Source organism: Podarcis muralis, chromosome 16, assembly GCF_964188315.1.
Source record: "Podarcis muralis chromosome 16, rPodMur119.hap1.1, whole genome shotgun sequence".
NCBI lineage: Eukaryota > Metazoa > Chordata > Lepidosauria > Squamata > Lacertidae > Podarcis > Podarcis muralis.
In genome coordinates, this window is record NC_135670.1 from 11887865 (window position 1) to 11915394 (window position 27530).

The 27530-nt window shown below is 48.2% G+C and overlaps 2 protein-coding genes across 4 annotated transcripts; both read right to left on the reverse strand.

Moving 5' to 3' along the window:
* Positions 1-2841: 2841 nt before the first annotated feature.
* On the reverse strand, positions 2842-5451 carry LOC144325895 (uncharacterized). The gene is made up of 3 exons (XM_077920701.1): positions 5369-5451; positions 4158-4221; positions 2842-3389 (listed from the first exon to the last, which is right to left on the reverse strand). The coding sequence occupies exons 2-3, from the start codon at positions 4209-4211 to the stop codon at positions 2859-2861; spliced, it is 585 nt and encodes a 194-aa protein (XP_077776827.1). The 5' UTR covers positions 4212-4221; positions 5369-5451; the 3' UTR covers positions 2842-2858.
* A 2367-nt stretch (positions 5452-7818) lies between these two features.
* Positions 7819-27529, reverse strand: KCNK4 (potassium two pore domain channel subfamily K member 4). Of its 3 annotated transcripts, none has more exons than XM_077920311.1 (7): positions 27292-27529; positions 20748-21064; positions 18558-18678; positions 15171-15331; positions 14488-14674; positions 13839-13978; positions 7819-9968 (listed from the first exon to the last, which is right to left on the reverse strand). In XM_077920311.1, coding segments are annotated over exons 1-7 (1455 nt in total). In that variant the 5' UTR covers positions 27293-27529; the 3' UTR covers positions 7819-9440. The 3 variants fall into 3 exon arrangements, with proteins under 3 accessions (XP_077776437.1, XP_077776436.1, XP_028566746.2); XM_077920310.1 differs by lacking the exon at positions 27292-27529 and adding an exon at positions 26907-27282; XM_028710913.2 differs by lacking the exon at positions 27292-27529 and adding an exon at positions 23855-24044.
* Position 27530: the final 1 nt, after the last annotated feature.

Sequence of the window (27530 nt, forward strand, 5' to 3'; positions counted from 1 at the left end):
AGGTTTTGTTCTGATGTGCCTTGGGATAGACCTTTTTTTTTTTTTTTTCAATAAGTTTTTATTAAGGTTTTCCATTAAAAACACCAAAATATATCCATATACATATCACAAAATTTGTCTTATTTGGACCTCCCACAACTTCTCTGACAATCTTTCGTAGTTCAAATCTTATCTACACATTCCTTTGTTTCAATATTCCCATTGTATTGTATATTTCTGTTCTTATTTACCTACTGGTCATATTTCCTTATATTTTCACAAAGCTTCTTTAAAACCCACTAGCGTTGTTCCCTCCTCACATGTGTTTTCCAAATACTCCGTAAATTTTCCCCAGTCTTCAAAAAATCTATGATCTTTTTGATATCTGATTTTTCCAGTTAATTTGTCCAGTTCTGCGTAGTCTGTTAATTTTGACCTCCATTCTTCTAAATTCGGAACCTCTTCTTGTTTCCACCTTTGAGCTATCAATGTCCTTGCTGCGGTGATTGCATACTGAAATAGTTTCCTATCTTTCCTACTTATATCCATTCTTGTTATCCCCAGCAGAAAGGTTTCTGGTTTCTTAACGAAACTGTATTTTAACATTTTCTTTAGCTTTTAGACCTTTTTAACTGGCTCTGTCCTAAACACTGGGTCCCTCCTGGATGATGGACTTGAATTAGTTTCCTTGGTTCCATGGTTTATTTAAAAGGCGGTACCTCACCTAGGAAGGGAAGCGGGTGGCGCTGTGGGTTAAACCACAGAGCCTAGGGCTTGCCAATCAGAAGGTTGGCGGTTCAAATCCCCGTGATGGGGTGAGCTCCCGTTGCTCGGTCCCTGCTCCTGCCAACCTAGCAGTTTGAAAGCACATCAAAGTGCAAGTAGATAAATAGGTACCACTCTGGCAGGAAGGTAAACGGCGTTTCCGTGCGCTGCTCTGGTTCGCCAGAAGCAGCTTAGTCATGCTGGCCACATGACCCGGAAGCTGTACGCCAGCTCCCTTGGCCAATAAAGCGAGATGAGCACCGCAACCCCAGAGTCGGCCATGACTGGACCTAATGGTCAGGGGCCCCTTACCTTTACCTTACCTCACAAGTGAATTCTTGTGAGGTAAGAATTCTTACCACACTGGGAAAGCCTAAGACCTTTGATAGCCCCTGCCAATCAGTATAGACTAGACAGACCAATGGTTTGACTCCGTATAAGACACTGTTAGAGTCAGGAAGGGAGTGGGGGATCAACTGTGTCTTGCAAAACACTTAGCACCAGTCATATGCAATGGCACATACCTTTCCAGGAAATTGGGGTACATCCAGTGTTTGCTGGTGACAATGCAGGGCAGCATGTGGGCACATGGAAAAGTGTCCCCAGATTATTGGCTTGCTTTCTCCACCCACCCACAATTGCTTGGAGCTTGGAGTTACTTGAAGGAAAGGCACTCTCCGCATACAAACAGTGGCGTAGCGTGCGGGGGGGCCCGGCCGCACCGGGCGCAACATCTGGGGTTAGGGCAAATCCACAGGTTAGGGGGCGCAAATCCACGGGTTAGGGGGCGCAAATCCACAGGTTAGGGGGCGCAAATTACTTGCCTTGCCCCGGGTGCTGACAACCCACGCTACGCCACTGCATACAAACCATAAATCAATAGATAAAATCAGAAAGCACAGATTTGTCTCCCACCAAGTAGACACCTTCAAGTCAATAGACTTTAGTTAGTTGGTATATTCCTCTCCTGGTCCTGCTGCCTGCTGCACAGGCTACCCAAGGCTAAGGCTTACATACACCTCCATTTGCCCTCTGACTTCCCCTCAGGGAAACCTGATCTCTAGCTCTGAATCGGAACAAACCGCAATGGGGTTTCCTGTTTGTTTCAGTCTAGCACTAAACAAGGGAAAGTGGAAGAGCAAAGGCAAAGCCACTCGGACCTGTGCCTAGAGAGTCCACCTGGGCTTTCTAGGCAAGGGATAAGCAGAAGTGTGGACATGCCCTACGTCATGGTTTGGCTAAGTGTTGTATCCAAGCCTGTGGTTTGTCTTGCACCAGACAAATCACAAGCTGGGACCAAGGTTTGTTCTATGGCATCTCACTTGTGGTTTGTTAGTTTGGGGGGGAAAAACGATGACCCCAGCCGGCCTCAGATGCAACGCTGAACCAAACCATGAGTGAGCCCCGGGAAGTGTGGCAACTGTAGTACTGGGGGTGGGGTGAAGTGGTTGCAATCTTGCGGAAGAAGATTGGAAGAAATTTAAGGACTATCTACAGAAACACTGTAAAATTAATGAATGTTAGAATGATGTCGGATAGAAATTAAGTGGTTTCTGGCTGTAATGTTTTAAGAGAATATGAAAAAAAAAAAGGTTTAGAAGCAGGTTAAAATTTATCGATAAGGATTTGTTGAATTAACAATTTGAATTGGAATACAAAAAAGGGAGGTACGAGGAGGTCTGGGAAATAAGTTAATGGAAAATAAGTAATGGAAATTTTGTGTGTTTTTAATTATTCTTATTTTTTTGTATTTTTGTTATTTTTTCTTTTTTTCTTTTTGATTTTTTTTCTTATTGTATTAATATTGAAAACTTTAATAAATATCTTATAAAAAAAAAAGTGGTTGCAATCTTTACTCCGGGAACTTGCCTATTTGCTAGTGCTAAGCCTGTCATTGCTTTGCTTCCATCTCATTTGGGAGTAGGCCATTATTATTTTGAAATTTATTCCAAGCCAAGCATCACTTTGATTTTTCAGTGTAGGAGGCAGAAAATATCTGAGACTCCCAGCACTGCAGGCAGGGGGCAGGTGTGTGTGCATGCACTATGCGGTGATGCTAATCTCTACATGTGGGACAGGTTGAGGCAAGCTGGTGCTTTTTGGGGAGGGTTCTCTTACCCCTCGTCCTCCTTCATCTCCTCCTCCTCTTTGCTTGATAAAGAGCCTTGTTTCCAAGTGACCTTCTCTGAGGATTCCTCTGCTTCAGCCTGCGGTGATTCACTGTCCCTGCTTTCCTGGGTCTCAGTTTCCTCAGTTTCCTCCTGGGTGTTCTCTTCTTCCATTCCCTGCTTGGACATCTCCCTCACCCTGCCTTTCCCTGCTTCATCCCACGATGAGGAAGGCTCGCTTTCCGCCTTGGACCTTCTCTTTGCCGAGGCTTTTCCTACTTCACGCTGAGGTGATTCACGCTCCGTATTAGCCTTGGACTTTGTCTGGGCTTTCTCTACTTCATTCTGCAATGCTAGGCCTCCCTTCCTTTCCTTGGACTTCTCTGTCGCCTTGCCTTTCTGTACTTCACCTTGAAATGCTGGACTTTCCGCCTCCTCCTGCTTCTCAGCTAAGAGCTTCGCCAATTCGCCCTGCAGTACATTATCCACTTCTTTCCTGGGTGCCTTCTCCTCTTCTGTTAGCTTCTCTGTACCAGCCTGTAATGTCAGTTAGGGGGTGAAATTCATTTCAGTTCACATTTCAAGGCAAACCTTCCTAATCTGCACTTTTTGAAACAAGACACGAACTGAAACACAGCCATCCTTCAGAATTTGCAATTTTTGAATATTTTTTTTGTTTTGTTTTGTTTTTGCAGGTCCATAGGAACTTACCTCCTCAGTCCCACCCTTCCAAAGCGGGTGTGTGTGTGTGTGTGTGTGTGTGTGTGTGTGTGTGCTCAACAAGGAATCTCCCTTTCTTACCCTGGAAGAAGAAGAAGAAGAAGAAGAAGAAGAAGAAGAAGAAGAAGAAGAAGAAGAAGAAGAAGAAGAAGAAGAGGCTCTTGGAGATGCTGGGGGTGTTGCTGATTTTTTTGTTTTTTTGGGGGGAAGCTATGCCACTGCCACCTTCCCCCTGGGGGGGAAAGAAAGAAAGAAAGAAAGAAAGAAAGAAAGAAAGAAAGAAAGAAAGAAAGAAAGAAAGAGTTGAAGTTTATGTTGAAAAATGTGTCCTCTCTCTTTGTTTTTGGTGGTTTACAAACAAAAACAAAAACCTAAACAACTTTGGTTAAAAAGAAAAGAAAGCTCAACAATTTCAGAACTTTGGGGGTGCTGGGAATTTTACTTTTTGAAATATGGCCTATTTTCAGTAGAAGATTTTTTCTTCAAGACGCTTAGGAATAACCTGAATGCAATGCTCAAATCAAGTTCTTTTTAAGGGGAAGACAAAAAAAGGAATCAATGCCTAACCCCACCTGTTCCAATTACCTGCTCTGTTGTGCCTGTAGTAGGCTTCTTCGCTTTCCTGCTGCTTCTATCCATTAGGAAGCCTCTTGGGGGGGTGGAGAGAAAAAGAGAGAGATGAGGACCTTCCGTTATGACCCATGCTCATTTCCAGTGGGTTCTGCCATAGGCCTTCATTCCCTTTCTACCAAACATTTTACTTCTGTGGTCCCCTCAATTTGACATGGTTTGCCCAGCCACCTTTTTGGGTCAGTGCACATTCTGAGAAAATGCCGTGGGTACCAGTCCCAAAATGGCTGCTCTCTCTATGTGGCATAACACAAAATGGCTGCCTTTGGGAGTATGGCATAATAACCAATTGGCTATTCCTCCTGAGAGACCCCCACACGCAACATGGACAGGATTGGGTTGCTTTTGGGCAATTCCTCCCGAGTAAATCCACCAAAGGGGAGGATTGGGCAAAGTCTTCATAAACCCAACGGAGAAGGGTTCTCACATTTCAGATTTATGAGGCCCAGGACCAATCACAAAATGACGTTGTGGGCCAAAGCCAGTCACAAAATGGCGATAGATGGAGGCAGAGTTTGGCAGAATCTGCAGGCAGTTTCTTCACTTCTTTTTTTTACTGACACTAAACTTATCTTTGGAAATTACTAAATTCTTTGCCGTGGCATTTTCCTTGCGGCAAGGAGTTTCGTAGCTCAGCTTCCCTCAGCCTAAGTACAAAAGGTGTTTGGGTAGTTTTTTTTAAAGCTCTTTAGACGCTCTGGGCCCTTTCAAGCTTAAATATTCTTATTGCTGGGAAAGCGTCTTCGCCTCTCTCACCTCCACCCCTGTGGGGTAGAACAGGACTTGAAAAGACTGCCTCTTCTTCTCCAACAAGAAAAAGAACAGGTCCTTTACAATATGGCGAACGCCACACAAGAGAGCCATTCAGCACCATGGCAACAGAGAACAACAGATCCTTCCGGGGTTCCAGTCGTCTTCCTTCCCTCCTTTGCAGTTGATGGTTTCTATTTTAAATTATACAGGGCTCTTGTTCCTCTCATAGCACCCAAACACAGGTTGTCTGTGCATACTGTGCCTTTAAAGCACATGTGAAGCACATTATTTCTCTCAAATAATTCTGTCCTTTACTCCACACAATTCACGGCAACCTTTTAACAAACCACAGTGCCAAGGATTCTTTTGGGAGGGAATATGCTTTGAATGTTCTTTAATGGAATAGCGCGTACCCAGAGACACAGAGACATTTCAGGACTTGGAGCAGGCGTTGGTGCCCACCAGGACTTCCTATAGCGCCTGCAAAGGTTTCAGGAAATCAGTCCTAAAAAATCTATAAAACATATTCCTGCTCAATTCCCTGTTGACACAAAGGTCACATTCACACCATACATTTACAGCACTATTACACCACTTTAACAAAGGACAATTCCCGGGATTGTTAAGGTGTTGTAGTAGCAATTTAAATATATGCTGTGCATCAGATCTCACTCAGCCTCTCCTATATTGAACCCCCCCCCCCTTAAACATGCCAATATTTCATTGCACACCCACCCCTAGCAGGGCTGAGATTGCATACCCTCCAACATTTCTCCGATGAAAATAGGGGTCCTGTTTTTAAAATATAATATAATAATAATAATAAAAAACCCACCCATATGACTGGGTTGCCCCAGCCACTCTGAGCAGCTTCCAACATGTATAAAAGCATAATAAAACATTAAACGTTTAAACAGGGCTGCCTTCAGATGCCTTCTAAAGGTTATATAGTTATTTATCTCCTTGGCTCGGGGGTCGCATAACTCCACACCCTCCAACATTTGTCCAACAATGTTCCTTAGGGACATCCTAAGGAAAAGTGGGACATTCTGGGATCAAATCAGAAACCGGGACGGCTTTTGTAAATCCAGGACTGTCTCTGGAAAACAGGGACACTTGGCGGGTCTGGGATTGTCCCCAGCCTAAAATCCTGGTACACAGGAGAAAAGATAGCTGCCTCAGATCACTGGGTTCATCTAACTGAATATTGCATACACTGACTGGCAGCAGCTGTGTTGAGTTTCAAACAGGGAGTCTGTTGTAGCCCTACCTGGAGATACTGGGGACTGAACCTGGGATCCTCTGGCCTGTAAAGCAGATGCTCTCCCACTGAACTACAGCACATCCAATGTAGTGAACCACAACCAGAGCATGTAAATAATGCAATATTTCCAATGGAAACAGGAGGAGGCAATTGTACTTCCTGTCCTACCCACCACAACTGTCCCCTTCAATACAAAAATTATTATTTCTCAGTTCCTTTTCATAAAGTGTGCTTCGCTATCTCTCTCCTGCCTGGCTGGCATCCCAGCTGTTGGTTTTTTTTTTTTTTTTTTTTTTTGCATTACCTGGAAATTTCACTTAATCACCATCCTCCTTCCCTTCCCCACCCTTTTTGCAGATCATTAGAAAATCTATTAAATAGAGCACGTGGCCCATTATACGCCCTTAGGGTATTCTGTTATTTCTATCTCTCAGCTACATTTTCAGTCATCTCCCTCAACCCGCCTGAACTTGAAAGTTAAGAGAGGACTCTGCTCACTAGAAATACACAAGAATGTTTTAAGTGTTGTGTAAAGTGCATTATGGGACGCGGGTGGCACTGTGGGTTAAATCGCAGAGCCCAGAAGGTCGGCGGTTCGAATCCCCGTGACGGGGGGAGCTCCCGTTGTTCGGTCCCTGCTCCTGCCAACCTAGCAGTTCGAAAGCACATCAAAGTGCAAGTAGATAAATAGGTCTACTCCAGCGGGAAGGTAAACGGCGTTTCCGTGCGCTGCTCTGGTTCGCCAGAAGTGGCTTAGTCATGCTGGCCACATGACCCGGAAGCTGTACGCCGACTCCCTTGGCCAATAAAGCGAGATGAGCACCACAACCCCAGAGTCAGCCACAACTGGACCTAATGACCAGGGGTCCCTTTACCTTTTAAAGTGCATTATACAAATGTGACACTAGCTGGCGATGGTGAGCTATGGCAAATTCAATACATTTTTTCAAAACTTTTTTTTAAAAAAGCATTTTCACAATGTTTTTTTATATGTGCCTAGATTCCATCAAGGCCTCAGATTCCTATACCTTATCATAAACGGTCAGGTGGCATTGCGGCCTGGCCATGGCCATGTCACCAGTCCAGAGGCCAGCTGAGGAGGACTCCATGCCTGCCTGTGGATTGGCCAGTGGTGGGCAGGCCTGGGAATGGGGATTCCCCAGAGTGTGGGACCAACCGGCTGATGAGCATCACTTTGGTCTGCCCCTGGGGCGGGGGGAATTGAGGCCGGCCCAGCACTAACCCCCAAATAGCAACAGCCTGGAAGCACTATCAGTTATATAAGGCCAGTTGGAGCAAATGCAAACTTTCTTACTACAAACTTTCCTTCTTTCTTGCATTCCACCTAGGGAAGCTTTTTGGCCCAGTGGACCAGATCTGTCTCCCCCTCACTTCGCAGGCCAACTTAGACAGGTGGGTGTAGGCCTGGTGTTACCAGGTGACATCAGCTGATGGACATACAGGTATGGTTTAGCTGGCCAAGACGGACCCACAGGACAGAGGTTCCCCACCACTGCTGTAATTTAACACGGAGACGTGTCTCTTTGTGATTAATACAAACAAACAACACAGGCACACAAATGCTTCTCGTGTAGTTTTGGTTTTAATTTCTGGAAGACCAGACCAATAAATAAATAAATAAAATGTTTCCAATATACAGAGTCAAGAACAGGCACATTTGTGAAGTGAAAGATGGAAGACGGGGAGAGATGAGGGTAGCCTCCTCCCACACTCTCTTCTCTATAGCTTGGGGTGGCTGCAGAGCCTTGCCCCATGTAACCAAACAGCCCTTGGAGGAAGCCCAACCAAGAGGGAGCTCCCGTAGGGTTCACACACTCCCAAATCTTACTATACCTCTCCAACATTACTGGATTGCAGGGAGGGTTGGATAGGGATTCCCCCAATGCAGTTGTTTGCATATTTTAGGCAATCACACCCCACAACAACCTTCCCAGACACCCCATGGTAGGGATAGGCAAATCTGTGAATTCTTGTTTCCCTCAGTTTCTTATTTTTTCCAATCTTAAGTTCAGTTATTCACATTTCTACATCCGTTTGCAACTGCTTTAAAAAAAGAAAAAAGTCTTCATGACAACTCACTGGCATTTGAGTGTGAATTTCTCTAACAGACACATTTTTACAAAGCAGTTTCCTCCAAACAAAATGCATTTTTTGCACTTTATTTTCAGAACTATAAGCATTTTTACACATACTTTACCCCAAATTATGCATTTTCCTACACATTACTTGGCTGGAGAACTGCAGTGCAAAACACAGAGGAGAGCGAATCTCCAAAGAGAGTTGTGTTTTTAAAGTTTCAGGAAGTTCCAGTTTGGTAGGTTGGCCTCTAGATGTGAACTAAACCAAATTTCTCCTCCGTCCCTACACCAAAGCAGGGGAGGAAAGGTGCATAAGTTTGTGACAAACGTTCAGCAAGTATACAGGTGCAATACTATCATGGGTTCCCCACCCCCGTCCTGGGAACTGTAGTTTGTCAAGGGCACTGAAGCTTCTCAGTCATGGCGACATCTGTTCAGACATCTACTCTGTTAAAAGCCCAATGCTAACATAATTTCCTGGGGGAAAGGGAACAACAGCTATGAAACTCATTCACACTTTGTGTGGCTATTCGCCTAATCTGACTCACAAGGCAGGAGGAGTTTTGTGCGTGTGTGCTTGGGGACGGGGATGATCAGGAGAGCATGCAACAGGAAGTAGACCTGGTGCTTGGAGCCAGAGTGGATGGGAGTGATCCTGACCTGTCCACCCACTCACAAGGTGCAGTTCTGGAAGATTAAAGGAGGACAACCATAACAGGCACACAGGTTGAGATGAGGCTTCCAGTGATGCTCGGGGAACAGGAGTATAATCCTGCTGCCCGGAGGAAGGCTGAGTAGGGGAGCACCATGCGGAGAGGAGAGCGGTGATGCCAGGTTTTGTCCCACTGGAAGCAAGAGACTGTGTTGGCACAGCAAAGAGGGTGGCGTTCCTAGTGTCTATGGAAACGGGGACAGAGCCCAGCTGGCAGCATAGAATGGGATACCGCAGTGCAGAGGGTTTGTGCCAGGGCACACAAAAAGGCGGGCACTTAGCACCTCACGGAAACAAAAGCCGAGACGCTTTGGGTTTCACTCTGCTGGGCACAGGAGGAGAGGAACAAAGAGAACTGCACCAATAGGTCGGAAACTTGCTCCAAGACAGGCTTTGGCCTAGCCCTAGCCTTAGACAGGTTCACCTTTGTCCTGGGTCAGGCTCAGCAGGACCATGGGCAATCCTGGCGGCTGGCCCGTGTTGGCACGGTGCCGTGCCCGAGGGCGCATGCGGCGGGGCAACCTGGCAGAAGGCGGCCCTCCATCGCTCAGCGCATCTGAACTCTCGTCAATGAAGGCAAGGTTTTCACCCGCGTAGTCTATAGGCCGCAGCTGGGCCACACGCTGTGCAGTACCTGGAGATGGGCGCGGGGATGGCGGTGGCGGTGGCAGCAGCGGGGGTGGTAAAGGTGGCAGCTGTGGTGGCAGTTGCTGCTGTGGTGGCAGTTGCTGCTGCGGTGGCAATTGCTGCGGCGGCAGTAGCAGTGGCGGCAATACCTCTTGGCTGTCCCCCTGCTGCAACATGGCCGAAGGCGACAGCGGCTTCCCTTTCAAGGTGCCCACTCTGTGCAGCTTGTCTGGAAACGCCATGTTTGGGACACGGAGCTGGGAGGCCACGTTGCCCGTCCAGGAGGCAGCGTGCGCAGTCAAGTCTCCCATCTGTAGGGAAATTGGAAGGGGGAGATCTAGTTATGACAGAAAATTCCAAAATCCATATTGGGGGAATGCCTTTTGTTCAGTCAAGCAAAAGGTCAGAAAGTAGAAAGGTGCAACAAGACAATGACAACCATCCACCAACAGCATACAAATCAATATGGCTAACCTGATCCAAAACACGCACCCACCCCACTCACACATGAAAACAAAGATCACCACAGCCAATCACAAACAAACAAGGCCAACCCCAACCTCTCTCACCACCAAAGGAACACAAGTGAACAGCAGAGAACGTGCACAAGCAACGCTGACACCAAACCCTACATACATTAAGCAAAATAGAAACATCGCCACCCGACCCCACCCTCACCCATCTTTCCCCCCTCCCCCTTTTCTTCCTAATGTCTCAACAAATGAAACTGATTTGTAAAAATGTTACATGGAAAAAATACAAGACAGAGACATTACACATACTTCTGTAAATCAAGAAATTTTTTAATAAAAATACACAAAAGAAAAAGAAAGTAGAAAGGTGGGGAGAAAAAACCATTAGATGCCACTTAGGAGCATGTAAGAACTTCTCTGCTAAAAGATCTATCTAGTATAGCATGTTATTTCCCCTAATGCAAGACATTTCGCATGTTACTGTCGTGGATATATTCATTTTTATGCACACATTCTTATATGCATTTTTGTAAACACTGGTTGGAGAGCTGCATTGCTAATTTCGGATAAATGCAAATTCTAAAGGACTATATGGGATATAGGAACACAGGACTCTGTCTTATACTGAATCAGCTTAGTATTGCATTCCTTCCAACACGACTCAGATGAAAATAGGGACATTTCTCATTCCCCCCGCAACTGATCCTCCTCAACCCTCCCTTTGTGTGTCTGTGTGTCCCCAGCAGAGCATTTCATATCAGAAGGGCGAGTGCTGCCGCCACCACACCAACGGGACCCAGCACACACACCCTCCACCATCCTGAGAAAAACTCTTAATCCTGTTTTTTTTAAATTTTATTCTTTAGCAGATTTATAAACAGGGAAACACACACCAATCAATAAATTTTGGGAAATGGCAAGATTAGATGCAAATGCACAAAGCATTTTTTTTTTAAATTAAGACTCCTTGTGCTCTGCTTGGCTCCCCCTTTCTTTCTACCCAGGGCAGTCCTGCCCCTCAGAGCCAGCACATCACAAGCCTTGGTGACTGCAGCCTCTCCTTCTCCTTGCCCAAGGGAGGAGACCAGCAGTGGCAGCCCTGGAGAGGCAATGGGATGCCGCTACCACCACCATCTCTCGAGACAAGTGCTGCCTCATCCTCTCCCCTGAGCTAGGCAGTCGTGCCACTGGCGGAGGAAATAGGGACATTCCAGGATCAAATTAGAAGCTGGGGTGGCTTTTGTAATTCCAGGACTGTCCCTGGAAAATACGGACACTTAGAGGGTATGGTATTGTCTACATCAAGTGTGGGGAAACTTTGGCTCTCCAGATGTTGCGGAACTACAATTCCCAGAAGCCCCACTACGCCTGGTCAATGGCTAGTTGCAATTCAGCAACAGCTGGTGGGCCCAAGGTTCCCCACACCTGGTGTACACTGACTGGCTGTGGAGCTACAGGATTTCAGATCGGGAGTCTCTCCCAGGCCTATCAGGAGCTGTTGGGGATTGAACCTACGACCTTCTCCGTTGAAGGCAAGTGCTCCACTCCTGAGCTGCAAGGGTCCTTGTGTTTTGGTTCTCAGCGCTTGACTCCTAGTGCTTGAATCTCTCTTGCAAAATATTTATGCTCCAGAGGCAACTGTCAGCGGTCATTTTGCTGCAGCTGATTTTCACGTCTACTCCTCTGAGGCTGCATGAGGAATTATTTATTTTTGCTTGCCCTCAGCTGACTGCTGGCATGCCTATCGTGTGTGGTGCCCTGCTACACCCATTGCATCCCTGTTGAGGCAGTTCTCCCTCGCACCCATGCCCAACAAGGCCAGCCACAACTTGGGTACGGTAGGAAATTGTGCTGAGCCGAAGTTAAGGGGCTACTGCATTCCCTGCCTTGCAAACTGCTTCACCACCAAATAAAATCGAGACCCACTGCAAACACGTACATATTTCTCCTTAACCACCCCCTACTTCCCTTCACTGTGCCTGGTCCTGTTTCCAGGCGGGTGGGTACAAAATGCCACCAATCATTTCCAGCTGTTTTTATTGCCTTTCGTCTGAACGCCAGGGTCAGCGAGAAAGAAATGGCTTTCAATTAGGCAAGCCGCTTAATGAGTTTATGTGCAAAATTGATGCCATCTGCTTTTTTAATTGGCAAAAGGGGAAATGCTTCAAAACTCGGAGGCTGCAGATTCTCGCCGTCACTTTGAGTTATTATAGAGCACCACCAGCGCAAGGAACGCTGTGTGTGTTTGGGGGTGGGGATGAGGAGAACTGTAGAAACAAGGCCCCCAAATTTTTGTTTATTTGTTTGCTTGCTTGCTAGCTGTTAACAGTGGCTTGATCTGCAGACTTCTACCTTCACACTTCCTAGACGCCTTGCTCAAGTTGCAAATTGAAGGGCAATAGAGAAGACCAGGTTCGCTCCAGATGAAACACAGGCTGCAAAACAGGAGCGTGGGACTTTTTTTCAGCTCAAGGGCCACATTCCCTTCTGGGCAACCTTCTGGGGGCCACTGGTGGGCAGCACCAGAAGCCAAAGTGAGTCATGGATCTAAATTTTGCTTTGCTCCACCTTCCACACACATTAAACATCCGTCTCTTTCCTTGAGCGAGGCAACTAAGAGGCATGAACAAAGCTTAAGGAAACATTCCAGCCAGGCACAAACTCTAAAGGAGGATGAGTCCCTAGGGCCAGATAGAAAAGGCTGGAGGGCCACATTAGATCCCCAGACCTGATGTTCCCAACCCTAAAACAAACCTAGGTTGCTGCTCAGGAGTTGGCCTGGACTGAGAGAGAGACAAATCATGAGGCTAGATTCGGACAACAACCCTGGCTTAGCTCACAATAGCACAGCAGGAGGAGAACTAGGGTAGAGGAGGAGCACAACAGTCAGGATATCCTCTCCATTGTGGAACCATGCTAGGCCACGGTTTGGGTTAGTGTTCTGTACAAACTGGGCCAATACTGATCTATATGAACAAACAGCCTTTGACCTAAGATCTAAGGTGGCTTCTAATGTATGCGTCAGAGGTTACACCATTGGCTTTTGGGAATTGTGGACTTAAGAAGAGAACCTGGAGGCGAAGAGGGAAGGTGTGTCAGAAGGAAAATGAATGGATTTGTATATATTAGTAACTTTGTATTAATGCAACCTCTTTACAAGTAGTGGTGTGTTTTTGTAATATTTTGTTTAAGTTGTCTGTTCTTGCTTCCATTTTTTGTACACTGCTTAAAGATATTTCTAATATATTAGGCAGTATAGAAATTAAATAATCAGTCAGTCAGTCAGTCAGTCAGTCAGTCAGTCATCACCACACCACCATAACAGGGAAATACAGGGAGAAGGTAATAACAGGTAGGGTTGCCAGACCTCTAGGTCTGACCTGAAGTCTCCAGTTTTGCCTGGCCTCCTCCAGGTTGCAGTTGGAGGGCTTGAATCTTCAGGTGAGCTAGAGTAATAATAATAATAATAATAATAATAATAATAATAATAATAATAATAATAGGAGGAGGGTGTCCACTCTCATTCTCTTCTAACAAACCTCCATCTGCAGGTCCTGCCCTGTGACATCACAAGGAACCTCTCCTAGGTCTTGAAATCTCAGGGTCTGGGATGCTCCTGACCTGGAAACCCTAATAATGGGGGTTGTGGAGGACATGGAGATGATACAATGGGCCTATCAATGTACACTTGAAGCACAGTGTCCTCACCTCAGCCCTCGTGCGCCGGGACAACACCCTCAACCAGTTGCCAATCATAGTCAGGATGGAGGCAAAGTAGGCCAAGCCCAGCAGAATCCAGACCACCACCAATGGCTGGTACCACAGGTATTCTTCGCTTTTCGTATCACCTGGAAGGAGCAAAGTTTAAGGCAAGACAATTTGTAATGAGCACTCCCACCACCACCAAAACCAGTTACTCTCCACCTTAGTTCAGAGGGAGGAAGAGAGAGGCGAGGAGGTGGTCCAAAGAGACTTGACTGAACCGCCTTGCTGAAGCCAAGTTAAGATCATGTATGGTCAATGCCTGGATGAAAGGCTGTCAGGAAAACCCAACGAAGTACTCAATTGGAATAAACCAGTAGGGTGACATTTTGTCCTAGTCTTAGGCCACATCCACTCCAAACATTTAAAGCACTTTAAACAGCCCTGGCTTCCCTCAAATAATTCTGGGAAACGATAGTCTGTTATGGGCACTGAGAGGAGACTCTTATTCCCCTCACAGAGCTTCAGTTCCCAGAGTTCCCTGGGAAGAGGGGTTGATTGTGCTCCGGGAACCACTCTCAGGGTCAGAAAGGGGAATCCCAATGGACCCCACCCCACTGGGCTCACCCCCTTCATGTCGCCCCACAACACCCACCTGCCACATAGTCGCCAAATCCAATGGTGGTCAGTGTGACGACCACAAAGTAGACGCTCTCTAAAAGGGTCCATCCTTCCACCCTCTGGAAGATGATGGTTGGCAGGGAGACGAAGAGGAGGCAGCCAATGAGGATGAAGAGCAAGGCCGAGAGGACCCTCACAATGGTAGCACTGACCTGCCACTTCTGCGGAGAACAGGAGGGAACAGGATGGAAGAGAGGTCAATGTTGAAAAAACCAACAGCTGATCCAAGAGGCAGCCAACTCCTATAAGTGCATGTCTTCCAAACGGCCTGTCTAGACTAGAGGCTGCCAACATGCTGCCCTGCAAACACACAGGGGGCATTCTGGGTGCCCACAAGGTCCCCTTCTCCCTGATGAAATTGGGGAAGGCAAACCTTATACTGCAAGTCAACAAAACAGGCTGTGGTGTGTCTGTGTGAAATGCCCATAACTGTTTCTCCAGTTTGCAAATGTGTCCAAACACAACTCAAAAAAAGCTGGGGGGAAGTTCACAGAAGGGTACTGGCGCCAGCAAAACAGGACTTTGCAGGCAGACGAACTGAGTCCTGCACAGCAGAATGAGCAGGAGGTCCCTGCAAATAAAGGTGGGCAGAGAAATGTACAGGTGGTGATGGAAAGGCTGGAGAGAAGCTGCCCTCCAGGCGAGGGTTTTGCTCACCAGGAAAATGTCCTCCACCTTGCCAATGGCTTTCCGGAGAGACGATCCCAAATGGTCCCCGACTCCTGCCAGCAGCATGCCAAAGAGAGGAATCCCCACGAGGGCATAGAAGATACAGAAAAGCCGGCCAGGGTCAGTCTTGGGGGAGATGTTCCCAAACCCTGTTAGGGAAGAAGAAGAGAGAGAGGCAGAGAGAGAGTCAGCAGAAAAGAGAAAGTGCTCCTCAATATTGATCCAGACTCTAACACTCTGGCTCAGACTACTCCAACCAGGCACCCTCCGAATGTTTTGGACTACAATTGCTATTAACTCCAGGGAACAAAGCTGCAATAGGCACATGGTCTTATTGTACAAATGAAGGAATTAGTTTCTTGGCTTTTTTAAAAGCAAGTTTCTAGTCTTTACGACTGCGAAAACAGCCCTGAAAGTTTGTGGGCCACTGAAGACACAGATGATTAAAAAGGCAATTTTTATATTTGGATATTAATTCTGTTTTTGGTTTTTAAAAAGCAAGTTTGTAGTCCTCAAGGTTGTGAAAACAGGCCTGAATGTGTGTGTGCAATGTCTTAAAAATGCCTTTCCTTGCTTTGACATCTGTTTTATTAATTCTGACGGCTGTTCTGAAACTGTTGTTGTGGTTTGGAATATTTTTTTCTGCTAATACTTTGAGTACTGCAGATTTGACTGAACTGTGGATTGTTTTATATTATTATTACTGGTTTTTGTTAGCTGCTTATAATTTCTTCTGGAAGATGGGACAGGATATGTTTTTTTAATGAAGTAAATACACAACAAACAAACAAAACCGAGGGGTGTCCCCCCCCCCCGCCAATGAATCCAACTGGCAGCAGAATCAGGGCAGACAACAGAAAATACACCTGTACCAAAACATACCACTAACTTATGGAATTCACTGTTTGGGGGGCTTCCCACAGGCATCTAGTTGGCCACGGTGAGAACAGGGTGTTGGGCTAGATGGGTCTTGCATCCTTAATACTCTGTGGGGTAAGAAAGATGCACTCTTCATATCCTCAGAAGAAACCTTTGCTTCTTTACTCCTACACTTGTCATTGTTCCAGGGACGAGGCCTGGCTCAAAACAGAATGTTGCACAAGGATGGACACACACAAAATCCAACCTCCTTGTTCCATTTCTGCTTCCTTAATTTTTGGAGAAGTGCCTGGATCAGCCTCTGTCCCAATCCTGCAGACTCCAGCAAAAATAAGCAAAGCCTCTTAGCTTCTTTGCTCAGCCCCAGGTTGTAAATCCTTTGTGTGGCTCCCTGGCACCGTCTTGAAGCTGCAGCCAGCTGGCAGCATTGATCACCCTGGTATACCCACTCCTAGGTCAGTTATGCAGGAGGCAGCTATACACACAGCCAGACCAGGGGTCCATCTAACTCAGGCACGTCCAACTCCCAAGAGTCTGCAATCTACTCACAGTATAAACAGACTGGCTGTGGGGCTCGAACTCATGGCCCTGAGATTAAAAGTTGCATGCTGTACCAACTGCGCTATCTCAGATAACCAACAACACCTGGAAAGTCCACAGGTTCCACCTTCCAACTTTACACCTTGGTAAGTACATTACCTGCCAACCTAGCAGTTCGAAAGCACATCAAAGTACAAGTAGATAAATAGGTACCACTCCGGCGGGAAAGTAAACGACGTTTCCATGTGCTGCTCTGGTTCGCCTGAAGCGGCTTAGTCATGCTGGCCACATGACCCGGAAGCTGTAGGCCGGCTCCCTTGGCCAATAAAGTGAGATGAGCGCCGCAACCCCAGAGTCGGCCATGACTGGATCTAATGGTCAGGGGTCCCTTTACCTTTACCTAAGTACTTTTAACATGTGATCCCTGATTGGTTGGGACATGTGGCTAGCATGGGGAACCTGTGGCCCTCCAGATGTTGGGCTACGACTTCTGTCTCTGCGAGAGATTTGAAAAACACTCTGAGGGCAAAATAACACTTGGACCCATGCTGAGCCAGGTGCCACAATTGGTTCAGGCTCCTTGAAGGGCCCTGGACCATTCATGAATTATACCTTGTGGGGTCAGCTTCAGTTGTTGCAACCTGAGGATGTGGACCGGGCGATTATGGCCACGAGGCCAATAGCATGCCCTCTTCATCCCTGCCCATAATGACTGCCAAATCTAGCAGGAGGGGATTGATTGGATAGATTCAATGGATGAGGCAATGCTGCGCCACTGGAAGGAGTTACGCCTTCTGCCTTGAAAGAGGCGGTGGTGAGGCTCCTCCTAAAGAGGTCCTCCCTAGATGCAGATATTTTGGAAAACAATAATATTACAGTGGTACCTTGGGTTAAGGTCCCTTCTTAACCTGAAACTGTTCTTAACCTGAAGTACCACTTTAGCTAATGGGGCCTCCCGCTGCTGCCGCTCTGCTGGCGTACAATTTCTGTTCTCATCCTGAGGTAAAGTTCTTAACCCGAGGTACTATTTCTGGGTTAGCAGAGTCTGTAACCTGAAGCGTCTGTAACCCAAGGTACCACTGTACTTTCCTGGGCAAGGTGGTTGAGGGTGGTAAAGGTAAAAAAGGTAAAGGACCCCTGGATGGTTGAGTCCAGTCAAAGGCGTCTATGGGGTTGCGATGCTCTTCTTGTTTTCAGGCCGAGGGAGCCAGTGTTTATCCACAGACAGCTATCCGGGTCATGTGGCCAGCATGACTAAACCGCTTCTGGTGCAACGGGACACTGTGATGGAAGCCAGAGCGCACGGAAATGCCATTTACCTTCCTGCCACAGCAGCATGCTTTCGAACTGCTAGGTTGGCAGGAGCTGGGACAGAGCAATGGGAGCTCACTCTGTTGCGCGGATTCGAACTGCCAACCTGGCGATTGGCAAGCCCAAGAGGCTCGGTGGTTTAGACCACAGCGCCACCCGCATTACCTTTGAGGGTGGTGGTGGCAAATCAGCAGCAGGTGTGCCTAGATGAAACAAGATTATCAAATCCAGGGCTCAATACAGCCTGACCTACGGTGGGGCGCAGCAGCAGCACTACCACCATAGAGATAAATGGCAAAAACCTCATTTTAAAAAATTAAGAAATGGGTGTCTAAATGCATGCAGGTGGCTCCCAGGACTGGCAGGAGCTTTCGATAGTGTTTCAGACCTGACAATACCAGGGATTGAACCTGGGCCTTTTTGCATTCAAGGCCATAGCTGTCAATGTTTCCCTTTTTTAAAAGGGAAATTCCCTTATTCCGAATAGGATTCCACACAAGAAAAGGGAAAAGTTGACAGCTATGTGCAAGGCATGTGCTCCAAACACTGCGCCACAGTCCTTGACAGGCTTCTCTGTAGCAAAGCAAGGAAGATACCCGCACCTTCCCTCTGTCTCCTCCCTCCTCCCCATCAGACCCCAGATACCGATGGTGGTGATCACGGTGCCAGCGAAGAAGAAAGCGCTGCCCATATCCCAGTGCGAGCTGTTGGCGTTTGTGCTGTTGATGGCAGGCTCCACTCCGACACCCATGGCATCGCCCACTTGCTGAGAGGAAGGGCACAGGAAAAGGTTAGGACCAAGCCACTGAGGGCCCAGCATCCCAGCGCAGCCGTAACCCCAGAGCACTGAGCTAGGCCCCTTCACCCACATGGAGTCAGATCACTGATCCATCTAGCTCAGTACTGCCTACACTGGCTGGCAGTGGCTCCTCAGGGTTTCGGGCAGAGTACATTCGCAGGCCTACCTGGAAACACCACCAGGGATTGAACCTGGGGTTTTTTCTTTTTATTTGCATGCAAGGCAGGTGCACTGAGCTACTGCCAGGAGCGAGCCAGCAGCAAATCAAATGGAGTAGGCAAAGTTAACTCTTTATTAGGAAAAAAAACCCCACAGGAGTGCTAGGCCTAATGAGCAAAGCAACTTGTCCTGGTAAATCTTGCCCCTAATGAGGCAGTTGTAGAGACGGAAGGGGTCCTCGCCTTCCCACAGCTGCCTAAGTGCCTTCCTCTCCTGGGTTTTTCCCAAGCAATCTGAGACTGCGCCTGTGTGTCTACCTCTGCTCCTCCCACTTCATGCCTCTCTGGATTCCAGGAGACCAGCGGGGAGGGGAGCATGTCGCAGCAGGAGGGGGAGACCCCTGTGCCTCTTCAGCAGCCTGACTCATCTCTGCCTCTCGACCTGCCTCATCCCACTCTCCTGCTTCCGATTTTGAGCAGTTCTCTGTCAGAGACTCTCCCACCTCACTAAGCCCCATTGCCCCTTCAGTTTCTGACATTGCCTCCTCCCAGTCTGCTCCCTGTGACCACTTATCATTGTCCTACCACTAGGGCTGGGCAATATATCAAAATACAGTGGTACCTCGGGTTAAGAACTTAATTCGTTCTGGAGGTCTGTTCTTAACCTGAAACTGTTCTTAACCTGAAGCACCAATTTAGCTAATGGGGCCTCCTGCTGCTGCTGCACCGCAATTTCTGTTCTCATCCTGAAGCAAAGTTCTTAACCCGAGGTACTATTTCTGGGCTAGCGGAGTCTGTAACCTGAAGCGTATGTAACCTGAAGCGTATGTAACCCGAGGTACCACCGTATCGTTCAAAACTGGTTTGGTATTCCATATTGTGATATTGGTTACATCATTTCAACCTGGCAGTATATCACAAATCATAGTGTGTGTGTGTGTGTGTGTGTGTGTGTGTGTGTGTGTGTGTGTTACAGTCAAACCTCGGTTTCTGAACGCCTCTGTTGTCGTACGTTTCGGCTCCTAAAAGCCAAAAACCTGGAGGTAAATGTTCCAGTTTTCGAACGTTTTTCAGAACCTGAACGTCTGACGTGGGTCCTGCTTGAGTGCAAGAAGCTCTTGCAGCCAATCAGAAGCTGCACCTTGGTTGTCAAACGTTTCGGAAGACAAACGGTCTTTTGGAACGGGTTAAATTTGACAACCAAGGTTGGACTGTATAAAAATCAGAATGTGGGGAAAACCGTGAAGCCGGCCATTGCTCCTCTTGATTCCTGCAGCCCCCATTAACTCTACCAGTTCAGCTCTCCCCTGTCTTCTTGCAGGGGGCAGCGAATCAAGTGCTGGCAAAAATCAGGACGCAGGAAAAACCGTGATGCCAGCTAATGCCTCTACATAGCTCCATCCTTATTTCGGACATTGTGATAGAGTGGTACCTCAGGATGCGAACGGGATCCGTTCCAGAGCCCCGTTCGCATCCAGAAGCAAACGTAACTAGCAACAGTACGTCTGCGCACACGCGCGTCGCTTTTCGCCGCTTCTGCGCATGACGTCATTTTTAGCGTCCGCGCATGCACGAGTGGCGAAACCCGGAAGTAATGCACTCTGTTACTTCTGGGTTGCCACGGAGTGCAACTTGAACGCGCTCAACATGAAGCATATTCAACCCGAGGTATGACTGTATTGCTATATTGCAATATTTAGCTGGTGATATATCGCAATGTCGAAAACAAGGTATCGCCCAGCCCTACCCACCCACAACCCCCGGGCTCTGAGCCTTCTTGCCTTGGTGGTTTCCCAGCTGGTTCCTCCCACCATTCTTCTGGGTCCAACCAGTCCCAGAGCCCTGTTCTCCCGCACCCCTTTGGCCTCCAGCTCTCACCTGGATGAGGTCCTCGAGGTCCTCAGCGGCTACACATTGGTGTAGCTTTAAGAACTGCTCCAGGTAGGCTTGGATCTTCCTCTGCTGGTGGATCTCATAGGGCTGCTCCAGTTGGCGAAAGACGAAGGCACCTGTGACCAGGTAAATGAGGACCACGGAGAAGAGGGCCAAAACGGTGGTCCGGCGCATCACAGTGCTGCGCTCCTGCGGCCGTGGGCTCAAGATAGACTCCTTGGACGGGTAGCAGACTACGGGCATAGAGCCATGATGGTCGGGGGGGCAAATGGCGGGGGGTAAAGGCGGCGGCGGATAATTCACTGGGGGGGGGGTACAAAAGAAGAAGAAGAGGACAGGGTGAGTCCCCCTTGCTCCACCCCAAAATCCCCAGTCCACGTCATGCCTTAAAGTCTCAGGATCGCCCCCTAGAGGTCTGACAAAAAGGGTGTACTTCTTGACACTGTTAACCTCTGGAACCTCCTGCCACTAGCTAGGACAGCTTGCGGGAAGAAAGGAGGAGACAAGTCCATGGAATATGGGTCTGTTGCTAATCCCTAGAACTCATAGTTGCTAGCCTGGACAGCTCTGAAAAGGAGACACATTCACAGAGGACGGATCTGCTGTTAGCCTCTGGAACTGTTACTAATTTAAACCCCTTTTGGAAAAAGGAAGCACTGACAAATTCAGCAGCAGGGGAACTGTGCTGCTGACTAATCACAAAGTGGGGAGGGGTCTTGGGGGTCTAGTCGTCACCCCCTGCTGCTCAAGGCAGGATCTGCGATGCAGGATGCGGTGGCAGCATCCCTGACCAGGTGGCCATCCAGCTTCTGCACTGATAGCGCCCCCCAGTGGTGGCTGGTGCCCATCAAGCCAGACTTGATCCCCTGGGAACTGTAGTTTGTTAAGGATGCTGAGAAAGATAGTTCTGTGAGGAGTAAACTACAGTTCCTGCAGTCCTTTTTGTTTGGGGGGGTTACTTTACATATGCTTTAAATTTACGATGTGCATGCAGGGCACTCCAAAATCACCTGCTTCCAAAACCACCGGAAGCAGGAAACATGGAATTGCAGAGTTGCAAGGGACCCTGAGGGTCATCTAGTTCAACCCCCTGAAATGCAGGAATATGCAACTGTCCCATGTGGGGAATCGAACCTGCAACCTTCTTGTTATCAGCACCAACCAGCTGAGAGGCAGATCAGATGAGACTATTGCCTTCATGCCTTGCTGGGCGCATCTGGGTACAGAACACTCCATTAGACACAGCATTGGTCTGATCCAGGATGCCAGTGCTTAGAAAGGGAGAGCAGTTCCCTCTTTTCTCCTGTCCCCCAATACAGGCAGAATTTGAAACACATTCTTCCACCCAAAGAATCCTGTGAGCCGTAGTTTACCCCTCTCAGAACTAAAATTCCCAGCACCCTTAACAAACTACAGTTCCCAAGATTCTTTGGGGGAAGCCATGTGCTTTAACTGTATGGTGTGTGCACAGCCTAAGTCTAATATCTTCCCACCCCTTTAAATGAGCAGAAACGTGATATTTATTAATCTTAAAAATATTGACCCAAACAACTTAGCATTGAGCAGTCTCGTCAATAAACGTTACTCTGATTTAAAGAATACAGCAGGGGAACTGCGGCGTTTAAAAACAAGATTGTTCCTGGTCAGAGAACAAAACTTAAAAATCCCCCCCCCCAACTGAGCACAGACTCACCCTTATAATCAGTGCCGGATTTACGTATAAGCTAAACAAGCTATAGCTTAGGACCCCACTCTCTTGGGGCCCCCAATTTTTTTAAAAGAAAAACAAAACCTGGGTGTACATTTCCAAAATATAATATAAAATAAAATAAAACCTACATACAGCAACAGTGTTTTGTGTTGTGTAGGCTCCTATTTGTTATGTGCAAATGGCTTTAGATATCTATTAGGTCCATAAATTACCATATAGCATATGTTTAACACAAAAAAACAGTGACAATTTGTTGTTGACAAAGGACAGCTGGACATAGAAAGGGCCCCATTACCTTCAGTAGCTTAGGGCCTCATCAAACCTAAATCTAGCCCGCTTATAATGGTTCCTTCCCTGGTTCTTCTAGGTTAGGGGCTCGTGCTATCCCATAATCTCTTTGCTCAGCTTGTTTCCAGCACCCAGGCTGGGTGGAAGAGTAGAAAACAAAGCACCCACTCTCCAACAATTTATCCCAGGTTATGCTCCCCCACTCAGACTCCATGCTTCCCACTTCTCAGTGTGCAGCTGACTGAGAAAGGTACGGTATGTTCCAGCCCCTCCTAAAATTTCCCAACGGAAGCAACCAACGTGCTGCTATACAGTACTTCAACTCTTCCTCTTCCCCCTATCCCTGCAATAAACCTTGATTTCAAACCTGGAGCAATAAAGTAACACCCCAAATATTGAGTGTTGCAGTCCTGTGCCACTTAACTTGGGAGTAAGTAAGCCACGTAGAACCCAACGAAACTTAACTTCCGAGTGGACAGATAAAAAGCTTTGAGACTTTGGGAAATGTTATGTTGCAGTTGTTGTTTTTTAATGGCTGAGTGTAAGAACCGCAGAAGCAGACACTTCCTATTAATGCACACTCATTTTCTAGTTATATTGCAGATCTTAAGCTTTCCCCCCTCCCAAACGGCTGTTTGCAAAACTGCAAATCTTACTCCTGATCTATACATGGACACTGTATTAGTTAAGAGTTCTTAAAAAGGAGGAAAGAATGAAATATTGTATTCACAAAACATCAAAAGTCACAGATCCCCCATCCTGCTTGTCTCATACCACCACCACCCCACCGGGTCCTGTACTGAGGTCCTCATGCCCGCTCACTCATTGCTGCTACTGAAAGAAGGGTCAAAGATGGACCGGCAAAATCAGAAAATGCAGAGCTGGAACAAATCAGGGCAGCTCTCCCAAAACTTAGTGCATTTGCAAACTCAGCCTCAGGGATGAAGGTGTCTGATCTGTATCTGGGGCACATTTTCTTTCACAGTGGGGAAAATTTCACAGTGATGGGTGCAAGCAGTGGGGGAGCCCTATGATTCCCCCCCCCCGTGCGCATTCTTCCCAGTGCCCCCCCCCCACGGCATTATACACTCACCTTCAAGGCCACCGATTGTAGTCCTGACATGGTCGCTACACAACTGGGTTGGTCCTTTTATTGCAGAGATTGGGGGGGGGGGTGTTTCTGTAGCAGCTGGTAGCCCTTCCCAGCACTGCGCTGAGGGTGATGTCTGCGGTGCAGTGGGCCCCCTGCCAACCCCCAAGATCCCAAGGATGGCTCCAATTAAACTGAAGACAATTCAATTATACGCTACCCTCTCTCCAAGACCCAACTCCCCAGGCACATCCAACCAACCACAGATGGATGCAAAGTGCTTGTGTGGAGTTTGCCAGGGACAAGCACCTCCCCACACCTTTTGGGTAGCTCTCTGTTCCCTAGATCTACCTCTACCATAGTATATATTGGAATGGGGGGGGGGTCACTGAAACCAGGGGAAGGCTGCTTGGTAAGGGCAGTGTACCTGCCACTAGTTGTCGATCAAAGAAAGGGGATTCTGTATTTCCAGAAGGGGGCAGCAGAAAACAGACTCTCCACTGCCGTTCCTGGAAAAGAGGGATTTGTCCATCCTGCCCGAAGAAGTGCTCTGTGCAATATGGAAGCTCGCTAGAGTAGGCCCACCCTTGGCACAGCGCCGTAGAATAACAGAACCACGGAACTGCAGAGTTGGAAGGGACCCCCAACCCCCTGCAATGCAGAAATCAGGGCTCGGACCCAAAACCCTGAGATTAAGAACCTTGTGCTCCACCAACTGCATATCTTTGAGGCATATGGCCACAGGTGTTGCACTCCATTTTTCCTTCACACAACATTTATACACCCATTGCTGATAACATAGAGCACCTCTGTTATACAGTGGTACCTTGGGTTAAGTACTTAATTCGTTCCGGAGGTCTGTGCTTAACCTGAAACTGTTCTTAACCTGAAGCACCACTTTAGCTAATGGGGCCTCCCACTGCTGCTGCACCGCTGCTGCGCGATTTCTGTTCTCATCTTGAAGCAAAGTTCTTAACCCAATGTACTGTTTCTGGGTTAGCAGAGTCTGTAACCTGAAGCGTATGTAACCTGAAGCGTATGTAACCCGAGGTACCACTGTACATCCCTTACTCCCATCTCACCATCGCTCTTACATACCTACTCCAGATATCGCTCATTTGCACCCATACAAAACAGGAAGGGCGGCAGCTCAAGGGTAGAGCATCTGCCTTGCATGAAGAAGGTCCCAGGTTCAGTCCCCAGGCAGGGCCATAAAAGACCCCAGTCTGAAACATGGGAGAGAGATGCTGCCAGTCAGTTTAGAGAGTGCTGAACTCAATGGACCAGTGGTGACCAGGTTGTAGCCCACTAGGACTGGTAGGGTGGAAGACTGGGAGTTCAACAGCAGGTGGCGCCAGAGCCTATGATGAGCAGGCCCACCCCCTGCTTGGTTGTAAGTAAAGAGCGCAGGCAGGTGGGAGCTGATTGCAGGCTTAGGTTGATGTCTAGTTAAAATATGGAATCCCTTCCCATAAGCAATAATGATGGCCATCCACTTAAAAGAGGATTAGGCAAATTCATGAAGAACAATAAAACTATCAATGGCTACTGATGGGTATGTTCTCCTTCCACTGTCAAGAGGCAGTATGTGTCTCTGAATTCCCAGTTGCTGGGAATCACAGGAGAGGAGGGCTGATGTTGCGCTCAGGCCCTGCTTGCAGGCTTGGCACTGGGGCATCTGTTTGGCCACTGTGGGAACAGGATGCTGGGCTAGATGGGCCTTTGGCCTGATCCAGCTGCCAGGCTCTTATTACGGTACATCCTTATGAGTAACAGTGAGGGAAGGCACTTGGGTTTCCTAGCTGGCTGCTGTGAGAACAGGATGCTGGACTCCACAGGCCTTTGGTTGTGTCCAAGTAAGTCCTACTCAGAGTAGCCCCGTTGAAATCAATGCCCACAACTAACTTAAACCCATTGATTCCAGCAGGTCTGCCCTGAGTAGGACTTCATGGGCTGCCACCACATTTCAGATGCAGATGTATGGAAAGAAATCGGTGTCTACATGTATTCACAATCTCCATGTGTTGTTGTTATTTAATCACTATATGGTGTTTCTCCCTTGCTCCCCTCTAGTTAGTTATTTATCCTCCCAAGCACTTCAAGTTGGCATGCATGGTTCTCGCACGCACACAGCCTGCCCTTGAGGTAGGTTAGGTTCAGCGACTGAGGCTCTGTGTACCATACATGTAAAGCAACATGGCTTCCTCCCCCAAAGCATCCTGGGGACACAGAGCGACCCCCTCACAGAGCGATCCTTCCCAGAACCCGGCGATTTATATCCCTGTACACGTCTGGCGTCAGGCATGCAACTATCTTTTAACATTTATTTTTTTTAAGCACTCGCACTCGCACTCGCGCACTTGCTGTCTCTCTCACACAAAATTCCTCTCTCCCTCTTTTCACATCCTCTTTGCCAGTTTCAACACACATGCTCTATGTGTGTCTGTGTGTGAGAGAGAGAGCATGCATGTGCATTGATTATGCTTTCATTTCACAACATACAGACACACATATTTGTAGTGTCCCATCCCACTGGTTTCTCCGTACATACACAAATCAGCCTTGCATGTAAACACACATGCACTGATATAGGTTCATCACCCTCCCCTGCTCATTTCTCTCTCTCTCTCTCTCTCTCTCTCTCTCTCACACACACACACACACACACACACACACACACACACGCTCACACCTGCCCTGCTTCAAGCACACAGCCTGTTTCTCTTGCACTATCAATTTTCCCTAGTGGCTCCCACGCACACGCTTGCACTGCCCCAGACGCTGTTAAAGGTTCACAATTTCCGACACTTCCTCTCTCACACTCACACACTTATGCTGCCCCCCCGGCGCTCCTTTTCCGCCTGCCTCTTTCTCACCCCCCAACCCCATCCCTGCTCCAAGCCCCCAACTTTGCTGACTCAGCCTATGTCAGCCTTGCGCTGCTGCTGCCTCTCCCGCGCGCTCCCTCGCCACCCTGTTTCCACAAGGCACCCCCTTGGCATGTGGCTCCTCTTTCCCGGAAAAAAAGAGGGGGGCGCAAGCATTGCATACGTACCTGGAAGCCGGCAGCCCCACGAAAAGCGACAGGACTTGCTCCCTAGTAAACAACATGCTTCGCAACGGCGGCGCCCCGCTCACACACACTTCCCCGCTGCCTCGCCCGCTGCCCAGCCTCTCGCTCGCCTCCTTTTTCCGCCTGCGCTGCTTTGCAAAAGCAGGAGAAGCCACTCCAGCAGCACAAACCATCCCTGCTTCTGCTTACACACACACAGGCACAGCTTCCAGACAATGCACTGGAGAGCAACCTCCCCTCCCCACACACCCCAGGCCTCCCTTTCCCTGCCAAGTGCTAGGATGCAAGGATGCAAGGTGCCAGGGTGGGGTTGGGGGGTTCAGCGTTCAGCCCTGGGACCCGCCCGAGCATCCCTGCAGTTACTCACTCTCGCTCTCTGCAGCAGCAGCAACAGCAGCTCCTCCTCCTCCTCCCTTCCCGATGCTGAGGCTGCCGGCTTGCCCCGGGCAGGTGAAGCCTCCCCGCTCCACCCCACCCCACCGCCAGCCTGCCCCACCTTCACTCACGGCTCGCCCACCCACCCACCTCCTCCGTGCCCAGGCGGTGCCACTCCGCCACCAGACAGATGGAGCCCCAGCGTAGCCCGGGGAGACGCAGGCGAGGTGC